General features: G+C 40.7%; 1 protein-coding gene across 3 annotated transcripts in view; it reads right to left on the bottom strand.

Moving 5' to 3' along the window:
- IDH3G (isocitrate dehydrogenase (NAD(+)) 3 non-catalytic subunit gamma) overlaps window positions 1–13,092 on the bottom strand; it is a 181,799-nt gene that overhangs the window by 20,842 nt on the left and 147,865 nt on the right. For all 3 annotated transcript variants that reach the window (XM_082262622.1, XM_082262623.1, XM_082262624.1), the window contains one exon: window positions 3,131–3,233. In XM_082262622.1, the coding sequence (XP_082118748.1) occupies window positions 3,132–3,233 (102 nt within the window). In that variant the 3' untranslated portion in view covers window position 3,131. The remainder of the gene's footprint in view (window positions 1–3,130; window positions 3,234–13,092) is intronic.

The raw sequence follows: 13,092 nt of genomic DNA, 5'->3' as shown, positions 1-13,092 counted from the left end.
GATTGAGGCTCCATGCATGTGGCAGCACAGTGGCTAAATGGTTAGCGCTTCTGCCTTGCAGCACCGGGGTCATTGGTTTGGATCACAAACCTTCCACTACCTAGCTAGAAGTTTCTTTGTTGCTCTAGTTTCATTTTCACAAGGTATTATATTTCTAAAGGGTTTCATATAATGGAAAACCAAGAAATGACATTCTAAAGAAAGCAACTGTGCTTTTGCACCCAATCTACAACTGTGTGTTTGTGGGCAGATATGTGTGATCCTGCACTCCTATTTGAATGTTGTATGCTGATGATGAATGACGAATGTGATGATGTGACGTGTGAATCTTTCACATTATACAAAAAAATTGGGCTAACTTTACGTTTTTTTTAATTCATGAAAGTGTTTTTTTTCCCCCAAAATTGCGTTTGAAAAACCTCTGCACAAATAGCGTGTGACATAAAAAATTGCAACACACACTATTTTATTCTTTAGGGTATCTGCTAAAAAGAATATATAATGTTTGGGGGGTCCAAGTAATTTTCCAGTAAAAAAAAAGTAGATTTTTAAATGTAGGAACGAAGTGTCAGAATAGGCTTGGAAAGGAGGTGGTTAAACTATTTTTCTTTTTTTTTTCTCTTATTACTGACAGGTAGGGTTTTTATGACAGAATAGACCCTAATCGGTCTCCTCTCTTATAAAGGCTTTCCCGACTCAGCTGTCATGTATATTGAACCGCACATGCACAGCTCAGTGCACATTTATGGCTCCTGCCCTGATGAGGTGACTCTTTTGTGCGGTGCAGTGTTTAATATCGACCACTGAGGTAGAAAAAACAAGTACAGTAAGGGCTTACTCAAACATTCTATTTATGTATAATCATTCAGCTAGGCAATACACTGCAGAGAGTAAAAGTCTCAAGGAGATTGCATCATGAAACATACAAATAGTGCAGCGCTCTCTTATTTACATTTATTACTAAAGGAATAAATTAAAAAAAAAAAAAAAACATTACAATAAACCTCCACCCTAAAACCATGCCAAATATGTACGTAAATTCAGATGTTCCCATACAATAGTCTTTTTGTGATCCACATCCAGAATAATCACAATGTCATAGTTAAAACACTTCCACTCTGTGCTTCACTCTCACCTTAAGAATAGGATCTGTCCACACAGGGACCACAAAGCACTTTTTCCCCCTCCAGGGGTTAAATGCATTCTCCAGCACTCCTCTGTTTTTTCTCTCCTCAGACTGTTAGAATCCACCCCAGACAAAATGCTCTTTTACTACCCCCTCTGAGTTTACACAAACACTTTACAGGCATACCCCGTTTTATGTACACTCACTTTACATACACAGCTTGGTCAGCTTGCCATGGCACTACTCCTGGCTTTTAACATTGGTGGTAATAGGAAATCTTGGTCAGCTTGACATGGCACTGCTACGGAACCATAAGTGACGGGGACACCAAACTTAATGAGCACAGAGGGGACCCAAGAATACAACATATCATATTTTTTTGGCCAGCCAGCTTGCCTAGGTAATCTACCATGTAATAGTCCTGGGTCCCCTTAATGTGCTCCCCAAGTTTGGTGTCCTTGTCATTTATGCTTTGAGAGCAATGCCATATCAAGCTAATATTTCCTATAAAGCTAGTGTATTTACATGCATTGAGAAGTGAAAAAAGGTATTGCTTCACTTTGTACATTTTCGTTTTACATACATGCTTGGGTAACATTGTGTACTTAAAAGTGGGGTATGCCTGTACTCCTCTTCCTTCTGTCAGATTTCCAAACGCATACATGTGCTCCAAAGGAGTAAACACTGAAGTCTCGGTTATAAGGTTTTATTTAAATAGTTTAAAAAATTGAATATATACATTTTCATTGTACCTACCTAGATCAGTTTACCTTGAGGTGAACAGATAGGGAATTTGAAGGGAAGTAACATCAACTACGCACTGGGTGACAAACTCCTGAAGGGGAAAAAGCACTTATTGGACCTTGTGAGTACAAATCCTATTCATAAGGTGAGAGCACATTGTGGGTGAAAATGCAGCACAGAGTGGAGGTGGTTTAACTATTACATGTAAAGAAGATTTTGGAAGTGGAGGACAAATCACAAAAAAGAATTATATATAAAAGGACTTTGTCACTCATTGTGTATGGGAATTTACATATTGGTTAGAGTTGATTATTTAGACCGGTTCATTATGAGATTTTTTTTTTTATTTACTAGAGGAGCACGGCACTATTTGTATGATTTGGTTTTCTTGATTTTATAGTATGTAAATCACATTATTGGTAATGGCAAGCTTTACCAATTAGCACTCATTAGGGTGAGAAATAGCAGCGCAGAAGAAATATCATATATAATTGTATCATCAGACTGTATAATGTGTTGTCAAATTAGATTCAACTATTTTTATATCCACTCCATGTTTTAGTGAACTTTAAATTGTTTATTTGAACCAAACTATTTTCTTCACCAACACATGCAGTGAATGTCAGGGCTGTGTGAGCTGTATGTAGCCTCAGCTATATACAATATACAGCGCTGTGTTCTGGCAAAGGGATAGGAATCTGCTGCTGGAACAAAATAGATGAATGGCTGAGATTGTGATGTCATTAACCCGCCACTCCAAGGAAGCCTTGTATTCATTCAGAAAATGAAAAACCTTCACGAGAATGACTGAGCAGTGTTCAGCCCAACTCAAATTTGTTCTGGGAGCAGGACAGGAAGTTCCTGTCCCACTGTCACAACACAGTGCTCTATACTGTATGGCTGAGGCAACATACAGTTCATACAGCGCTGCAAGCCCCTGCATGTGTTAGTGAACGAAATTGATTATTTGGACCAGCTTGATGTAAACTATTTAATGTTCACTAAAACATGGAATTAGGCTTTACATCAAAAGGGAATAAATATGTAAATATATTAAGGAAAAAGGACAGGGTAACCACTGCAGCGTGTACTGTAACTCTACTGCTGTGGAACATTTTGCCACTGGTAGTTATCACTGGAAAAAGTTCCAAGGAGGAGATGCCCTCTGAAGTATAATTGTAGTCTTGTATAACTATACATAGCAAAGGTGTTGTTGACATTATAATGCTGTACCAATGCTACCCATCTGGATGATCTTACCTTAAATGGTTACTGCTCGGCCATTCTTGACAATGATATGTCTGCAGATGGCCTGTACAACTTCCGATGTGGTACCCTGGCCGCCAATATCTGGAGTGTGTATCTGTGAGGAATGACAAAATATGAGATTTGTAACTAAAGGTATCACATTAATTCATACAGATAGAAAACATGGCTACCAACAACCTTTTCTACTGAGAAAATCGATTTTTGTATGTAAACTCCTTTTTTCCCAGTAGTTGACAAACACAGTATTTACAAAAACACACATATCCACACAGGTTGAACTGGATGGACTGGTATCTTTATGCAACCTTACCAACTGTCTAAAGCTTTGTAGTAGTTCATTGGGCGATACAGTCTTTGCCTTCTGGGTATTTCAAAACAGAGCCATACCTAGTGGCTACCTTTTCACACAAAGTGAACAAGTGCAGAAGTAGAAAGCAGTGAACAAATGTAGCGCAGAAGGATAACCTTCCAAAGAATCACCTAAATGCCTTTGGTAAGAGGCATACAGAAAATCAACACAATGAGCAGAGATTTATGTCCTCCAGTGAACTATTAGAGAAAAGGATTTTTATGGCGAATACAAAAAATCAATTTCTCTCCTACAAACCTTTGGGACTTTGAAAAGCAGCCACCCCACCAAAAAAAAAAAAAAAAGAGGAAAAGTAATTTACTCAAGCATCTTGGCAGGACCAAATCACACTACCAAAAACTGTAAAATTATACACAGGAGCAAACACCTAGTGCATTACAAAAAATACCATTTATTGAAAGCACGTAACAGAGTTGTACCCACAAAAGTAGGAAAAAAAAATCAAGCTTGGCATGTACAACACTCCAACTGGTGAGGCAGGTGACTATGGCCACATGGTGGGTAAAGGTTATGTCTTTTTTGGGGGACAGACAGAAGAGACAGCTCACTCATTAAAGGCCCATCATTTTGGAAATGTCTTACAGGGCAACTTCATGGCCTAATTGGTGGATTCTCCAACTAGAAAGAATGCATTGCTAGATCTATTTTTGACTAATCAGATCTGATCACATATGTGGAAATACAGGACAACTTGGGATCTAGCGAACACAGGATGATCACATTTAGCATAAATCAAAGGAAAAGGAGGCACTTGGGTAGCACAATAAGTGGGATTTTTGTACTTACCATAAAATTCATTTCTCTAAATTCGTTGACGGACACAGCTCTCCATTATTCTGAACCACAGGGTTATATTGCCCCCTACAGATGTAGGACACTAGGCAGAAAAAAGATTTGGCTAGGCCTATGGGCAGTCCTAGGTGGTATACTTCCCCCCTCTCTGCTATAGGCCTTTAGTTTTGTAACAAGCAGTGTCAGAAGTAATAAAACTCCATAGAGGGGTGGTGGCTGTGTCCATCAATGAACTCAGAGAAATGGATTTTAGGGTAAGTAAAAAAAAAAAAAATCCCATTTTCTCTTTTGTTCATTGACGGACACAGCTCTCCATTATTAAGAACCACAGGGACGTTCCCAAGCAGTGCCAAACATTAGGGGTGGGACAACCCAAAAAATCCCAAGGCTAATAACCAACCAGGTAAACATGGAGTTCAACAAAAAAAACTGGAGCCCAACTTCAACAATACACCCCCAAAGAGGGAAACAGACCCTCTAAACAGAAGTCTGCAAAACTGCCAAAGGAAGCATTCGCAGATGCCAACACATCCACTTTGCAGAATTTAGTTAAAGTGTGCACCGACGACCAAGTGGCAGCCTTGCAAACCTGCGCCACTAATGCCTGATGACGGGAGGCCCAAGAAGCACTAAGCGCCCGAGTAGAGTGTGCCATTACAGGGAAAGGAGGAACATGACCCTTTAAAAGAGTAGACCTGAGTCACCGTCTGTCTAATCCATCTGGAGACGGTCGCAGAATAAGCCAACAGCTGTTTTCTTGGCCCGTTTATGATAAACCGTTAATCTGACCTCCGAAAAGACTCAGTGGCTGCCAAATACACCTGACTGGCCGGAACAAAATGCAGGGCATGCAAAGCAAATTCTTTAGGAGGTTTGGGCCTGGGACACAGTGAAGGCAATACAATGTCTTCGTTCAAATGGAAATCAGAGACTACCCTAGGGGGGAACTCAAAGCCAAAAGGGGAAAAAAAAGGCGTGGGGGTCCCCCCCAGGTTCCATACCAGGCCCTTCAGGTCTGGTATTAATTTAGAGGGGAACACCATGTGAAAAAAAAAAAAAAAACTGCATGGGGTCCCCCCAAAATCCATACCAGACCCTTATCCGAGCATGCAGCCCGACAGGTCAGGAAAGGGGAGGGGACCACACCAGGCCACACGCCCTCAACATGGGGAGGGTGGGTGCTTTGGGGCCAACCCAAAGCACCTTGTCCCCATGTCCTCTTCTACCTACTAGTGATAGCGCAGGGGCTCTCTCATTTATTAGGAATGCATCTAGCTCTTTTAAAAACAATTTACAGAAATGGGCAAAACTAGTTTCACATTTTCACAGCACTTACTGTGGGGGGTTAAATCTCTTTTCCTTCAGACAAAAAGAGACAAAAGGAGTAACCCCTTTTCCTCTGTAACAGTGTTAATTTTGTGGATGAAAACATTTTTATCATGGTTTTTGTCAGCTGCATGTTTTCAGTGACGAAAAATAAACAAATAAAATTAGAATGAATTTAGTTGACGAAAACTATGATGAAAATCAATTCCAAATTAAATTTAGTCAACTAAAATCAAATAGGTTTATTAAATTGCAATGCATTATTTAAGCATTTCTGTAGAATTTCCAAACTTATTATATACCCCTGGAGTAAAAGTATAACATGTTATTATTTATGGTATTAAAGTTTGAATATGCACTAAGGGTCCATTCACACTAGCGCGACTTGTCAGGCGACTTGGTTGCCTGACAAGTCGCGGTCGGTCGCCTGCCATTGATTAGCACAGGACCCGTTCTAATAGGAGCGACACAAGTCGCTCCGACTTAGAAAAAGGGTCCTGTACTACTTTGGGGCGACCTGGAGGAGACTTGCATTTACTTCAATTATATGAAGTCTGTGCATGTCGCGCCGAGGTCGCGGTGCACTTCACAGGTCGCCCCAGCAAGTCGTGTCGCCCCTGTCTAAATGGGCTCTTAGAGACACAGATTTAGCTGTTGTGATATAGAACATCTCTATAAATAAAACCAAGTTTAATAATCATACAAACATATTGCTTTTTGACATACAGAAGTGCAATTTTAAAACATTTAAAAAAACAAACAAAAAACTGTAAACTCTATTGGCTGTAATGCCAGGCTGCAAGCGGGGATGGGGAAGAAAATGGGAGTGAGGAAGTGCTCAGAGCAGAGAAATGGACGGTCCAAGGAAGCTTGTTATTTTACCTTGCTGGGAGGGGAAACACTTGCCACATCACATCCAGACAGACATAAATCTGACGGTAGAGTTCTTCTTTTGTGGTTTGCAGGGCATTGTTTCAGAACTCCCAGGCAGCAGGCAAACAGAGGGAGCCTGCATCTCTTAGACAAAACAGCTTGCAGATATTGTCAGGGGGCTTTAACCACTTGCCGACCGCCGCACGACTATCTACGTCGGCGGTCAGCCCCTCACAGGCAAAGTGACGTAGGGCTACGTCACTAGCTTGTGAGGGTCTAGGGAGCGAGCGCGCGCCGCCGGAGGCGCGCTCCTGCGTGTCCGCCGGTCACTCTGCGATCGACGGGGGAGAGAGAGAAAGTCAGGCGGCTTGTGTAAACAAGCTGCCTGTCATTCTCCCCTGTGTATGAAGGATGATCATACGGTTCTACTATGTAGAACCGTTGATCACTCTTCATACATCTGAAGCCATAGCCAATCACAGTAGAAAGCACGCCCCTAGGGACACACATAGCCCCTCCCTTTCAAAAAAGTTAACCCCTTCACTGCCAGTGTATTTTTACAGTAACAGTGCATATGTATAGCACTGATTACTGTAGAAATGTCACTGGTAACCCCAAAAGTGGCAAAAATGTCAGTCAAGGGTCCGATCTGTCCGCCGCAATGTCGAAGTACCGCAAAAAAAAAAAAAAGATAGCCGCCATTACGCGTTAAAAAAAAACACAACAAAAATGACAAAAATCTTTCCCTTTGTTAGTAAACGCGATAACTTTTGCGTAAACCAATCAAAATACGCTTTTTGCAATTTTTTTTACCAAACATAGATAGCATAAAACAAATTGGCCGAAAATGTTAAAAAATTTTGATTTTTACATTTTTTTGGGGGGGGATTTTATATAAAAAAATGTGAAAAATATTGCTATTTTTGCAAAATTTACGATCTTTGTTTATAGCGCGTGATCAAAAAAATCACACAGGTGATCAAATACCACCAAAAGAAAGCTCTGTTTGTGGGAAAAAAAGGACGCCAAATTTGTTTAGATACAGCGTCGCACGACCGCGCAATTGTCCGTTAAAGTCACGCAGTGCCGAATCGCAAAATACCCCCTGGTCAGGAAGGGGGTAAAATCTTCCGGTGCTTAAGTGGTTAACAGACAGACTGAACCCCCGAGGAAATCAGAAGTTCAGGTGGGTACAGATTTTAGTCTACTCAAAGTTTCTGGAGATTTTAGTAGACTAAAATACGACTAAAACAATTCAGGTGACTAAAATGAAACTAAAACTAAAATGGCATTTTAGTGAAAAGAGTGACTAAAAATTAAATCAAAATGAACAGTACTCTGTATGGACCTAAAAGTGAATTACTCAACATGAAGTTCACAATATGGACCAAATATGTATTTATACATGTTGATCATAACCCCCTAAATTTCCTCTTCTCAAGAGAATTCAGTTCAGCTAATCTTCTCTCATCGCTGAGCGCCTCTTATCAGTTTGGTTGCCCTTCTCTGCACTCTCTCTAGTTCGCCAATATCCTTTTTGCTAACAGGTTCCCAAAACTGAATCTCCTATTCCAGATTAGGTCTTGCTAATGATTTGGACAGGGGTAACATTATATATCTGCAGGCTATACCTCCTAATACAAGAAAGTATTTTGCCTGCTTTAGTAACTGCAGCTTGGCACTGCATGCAATTATTAAGCTTATGATCTACCAAAACACCCAGATTCTTTTCCACCATTCATTCCCCCAGCTATTCTCCGCCTAGAATGCATGATGCATGCATGTTTGTAGCCCCCAAGTGCATCACTTTACATTTATCGCCATTAAAACTAATTTTCCACATATTTGCCAATTAAATAATACAATGAGTTCCGCTTGCGAGTTCAAGACATCCTGTAAGGACGTTATCCTGCTAGTCAGATCCATAAATATTGGGACATCTACACAATTCTAATCTTTTTGGCTCTATAACCCACCACAATTGATTTGAAATGAAACAAACAAGATGTGCTTTAACTGCGGCCTTTCAGCTTTTATTTGAGGGTATTTACATCCAAATCAGGTGAAAGGTGTAGGAATTACAACAGTTTGTATATGTGCCTCCCACTTTTTAAGGGACCAAAAGTAATAGGAAAATTGGCTGCTCAGCTGTTCCATGGCCAGGTGTGTGTTATTCCCTCATTATCCCATTTACAAGGAGCAGATAAAAGGTCCAGAGTTCATTTCAAGTGTGCTATTTGCATTTGGAATCTGTTGCTGTCAACTCTCAATATGAGATCCAAAGAGCTGTCACTATCAGTGAAGCAAGCCATCATTAGGCTGAAAAAAAAAAAACAAACCCATCAGAGAGATAGCAAAAACATTAGGTGTGGCCAAATCAACTGTTTGGAACATTCTTAAAAATAAAGAACAAACCGGTGAGCTCAGCAACACCAAAAGAGCTGGAAGACCACGGAAAACAACTGTGGTGGATGACCGAAGAATTCTTTCCCTGGTGAAGAAAACACCCTTCACAACAGTTGGCCAGATCAAGAACACTCTCCAGGAGGTAGGTGTATGTGTGTCAAAGTCAACAATCAAGAGAAGACTTCACCAGAATGAATACAGAGGGTTCACAGCAAGATGTAAACCATTGGTGAGCCTCAAAAACAGGAAGGCCAGATTAGAGTTTGCCAAACAACATCTAAAAAAGCATTCACAGTTCTGGAACAACATCCTATGGACAGATGAGACCAAGATCAACTTGTACCAGAGTGATGGGAAGAGAAGAGTCTGGAGAAGGAAAGGGACTGCTCATGATCCAAAGCACACCACCTCATCAGTGAAGCATGGTGGTGGTAGTGTCATGGCGTGGGCATGTATGGCGGCCAATGGAACTGGTTCTATTGTATTTATTGATGATGTGACTACTGACAAAAGCAGCAGGATGAATTCTGAAGTGTTTCGGGCAATATTATCTGCTCATATTCAGCCAAATGCTTCAGGACTCATTGGACGGCGCTTCACAGGGCAGATGGACAATGACCCGAAGCATACTGCAAAAGCAACAAAGATTTTTTTTTAAGGGAAAGAAGTGGAATGTTATGCAATGGCCAATTCAATCACCTGACCTGAATCAGATTGAGCATGCATTTCACTTGCTGAAGACAAAACTGAAGGGAAAATGCCCCAAGAACAAGCAGGAACTGAAGACAGTTGCAGTAGAGGCCTGGCAGAGCATCCCCAGCGATGAAACCCAGCGTCTGGTGATGTCTATGCGTTCTAGACTTCATTAAAAAGTGAAAGTTTGATTTATGAATGTTAATCTGTCCCATTACTTATGGTCCCTTAACCACTTGCCGACCGCTCTCGTTGCTGCTACTGCAGCAGAGCGGCTCGGCTGGGTCCAGCGACGTAGACCTATGTCTCTGGATTCCTCCCTCTCTCGGTGGCTCGCGCGTGCCACCAGAGGCTCGTTTACGCTGAATTCAGACACAGCAGGAGTCGGGCCAGGGGAGGAGAGGCACTGATCACCGCCGCTCTTCCCCGATCGTCAGGAAAAAGCGGGCGGATCTCCTCTGTGACAGGCAGGGACAGATCACAAGATTCAGCATAGCTGAACCTGCAATCTGTGTCTGTGTCACACAATCCCCTCCCCCACACACATCAGTAAGCATGAGGCACACATTTAATCCCTTGATCACCAACAGTGTTAACCCCTTCCCTGCCAGTGTCATTATTACAGTAACAGTGCATATTAATAGCACTGATTACTGTAGTAATGTCACTGGTCCTCCCAAAAGTGTCAAAAATGTCAGTTAGGGGTCCGATCTGTCCGCTGCAATATCGCAGTCCCGCAAAAAAAAAATCGCAGATCGCCGCCATTACTAGTAAAAAACAAATAAACAATAAAAATGACAAATCTTTTCCGTAGTTAGTAAAACGCAATAACTTTTGTGCAAACCAATCAAAATACACTTATTGTGATTTTTTTTTTAGCAAAAATATGTAGCAGAAAACACATTGACCTAAAATGTTAAAATAATTTTGATTTATACATTTTTTTGGGGGAATGTTATATATCAGAATGTGAAAAATATTGTTTTTTTTTTTTTTCAAAATTGTCGATCTTTTTTTCAAAAATTTAAAATCGCACAGGTGATCAAATACCACCAAAAGAAAGCTCTATTTGTGGGGGGTAAAAAAAGGACAAATTTAATTTGGGTACAGTGTCCGTTACAATAACGCAGTGCCGAATCGCAAAATATAGCCTGGTCAGGAATGGGGTAAAATCTTCCGGTCTTAAAGTGGTTAAAAATACGCTCATTGAGAATTTTTTTGTCAAAGAAATGTAGCTAAATACATTTTGGCCTAAATATATATGGCAAAAATTTAATATATTGGATATTTTTTAACTGTCAAAGTAGAAAATGTCAATTTTTTCGCACAATATTCGCTCTTTTGTTATTAATATCGCAAAAAATGAAAAGAGCAGAGGTGATCAAATACCACCAAAAGAAAGCTCTGTTTGTGGGGAAAAAAAAAGAATGTGAGTTTAGTTTGGGTATGGCGTTGCATGACCGCGCAATTGTCAGTTAAAGTCACGCAGTGCCAAGTTGAAAAAAGTGGCCTGGACGTTAAGCAGGAAAATCCTCCAGTCCTTAAGTGGTTAAAAAGTGGGAGGCACATATAAAAACTGTTGTAATTCCTACACCGTTCACCTGATTTGGATGCAAATACCCTCAAATTAAAGCTGAAAGTCTGCAGTTAAAGCACATCTTGATTAGAGATTTTGTCAATGTCCCAATATTTATGGACCTGACTGTACATAGCTTGGTTTCATCTGCAAACACTGAAATGGTGCTTTTAAACCCAGACTTCATATTAATATAAATGTTAAAAACGAAGGGTCCAGACATTGAATTCTGGGGTACACCACTAATAACCTTAGACCATTCAGAAAATAAATTATTACTACTCTCTGAATATGGTCCTTTAGTCTGGCTTCTATCCCTTTTCAAAGTGCATTTTCTAAGCCTGTAGACTTTACCTTACATATTAGCCACGTGTGGAGAACAGTGTCAAACGCTTCTGCAAAATCCAAGTATACTATAGCCATAGCCACTTCTTTGTCTAAGTTTTTGCTTATTTCCTCATAAAAAGAAATCAGATTTGTTTGACAACTGGGGTATTTCATTAATCCATGCTGACTGTTGCATAACCACTTCCATACAGAGCAGTTACACCCCCCCCTTCCTGCCCAGACCAATTTTCAGCTTTCAGCGCTCTCACACTTTGAATGATAATTACTAGTCATGCAGCGCTGTACCCAATCATATTTTTATTATTTATTTTTTTCACACAAATAGAGCTTTCTTTTGGTAGTATTTAATCACCACTGGGTTTTTAATTTTTTTGCGATATAAGTGAAAAAAGAGCGACAATTTTGAAAAAAAAAAAAAACACATTTAGTTTTAGTTTCCATTATAAAATTTTGCAAATAAGTAATTTTTTTTCATAAATTTGGGCCAAAATTTATACTACTACACATCTTTGGTAAAAATAACCCAATAGTGGATATTATTTAGTCTGTCTAAAAGTTATAGAGTCTACAAGCTATGGTGCCAATCATTGAAAATTGATCACACCTGATGTACCGACGGCCCATATAATTTCTTGAGGCCCTGAAATGTCAGGACAGTACAAATACCCAAATGACCCCTTTTTGGAAAGTAAACATTCCAGAGTATTTAGTAAGAGGCATGGTGAGTTTTTTGAAGTTGTAATTTTTTCCCACAATTCTTGGGAATATGAAGAAATATATATATATTTTTTTTACACAAAATTGTCCTAAGTAGTTATTTCTCACACACAGTATATGCATACTTGCAATTACACCCCAAAATACATTCTGCTACTCTTCCTGAGTATGGCAATACCACATGTGTAAGACTTTTACACAGCCTGGCCACATACAGAGACCCAACATGCAAGGAGCACAGTCAGGCGTTCTAGGAGCATAAATTACACATATAATTTAATTACAACCAATCACACTTTTGAAGGCCCTGGAACACCAGGACAATGGAAACCCCCACAAAATGACCCCGTTTTGGAAAGCAAACACCCCAACACATCTAGGAGACATGGGCTGCAGACAAGTACTCAGGTACACTGATGAGCTTCAGAGAGGTACTTGGGTACCCTGATAGGCTGGAGACAGGTACTTGGGTAATCTGATGGGCTGGAGACAGGTACTTGGGTAATCTGATGGGCTGGAGACAGGTACTTGGGTAATCTGATGGGCTGAAGACAGGTACTCGGGCACTCTGGGCTGGAGACAGGTACTCGGGCACTCTGGGCTGGAGACAGGTACTCGGGTACTCTGGGCTGGAGACAGGTACTCGGGTACTCTGGGCTGGAGACAGGTACTCGGGTACTCTGGGCTGGAGACAGGTACTCGGGTACTCTGGGCTGGAGACAGGTACTCGGGTACTCTGGGCTGGAGACAGGTACCCGGGTACTCTGATAAGCTAGAGACAGGTACTTGGTTAGGCTAATGACATGTTCTCGGGTACTCTGATGGGCTACAAAGAGGTACTCGGGTACTCTG

Source organism: Pelophylax lessonae, assembly GCF_965119305.1.
Source record: "Pelophylax lessonae genome assembly, chromosome: 7".
In the NCBI taxonomy this organism is placed as follows: Eukaryota; Metazoa; Chordata; class Amphibia; order Anura; family Ranidae; genus Pelophylax; species Pelophylax lessonae.
This window is presented reverse-complemented; position numbering and strand designations above follow the sequence as displayed.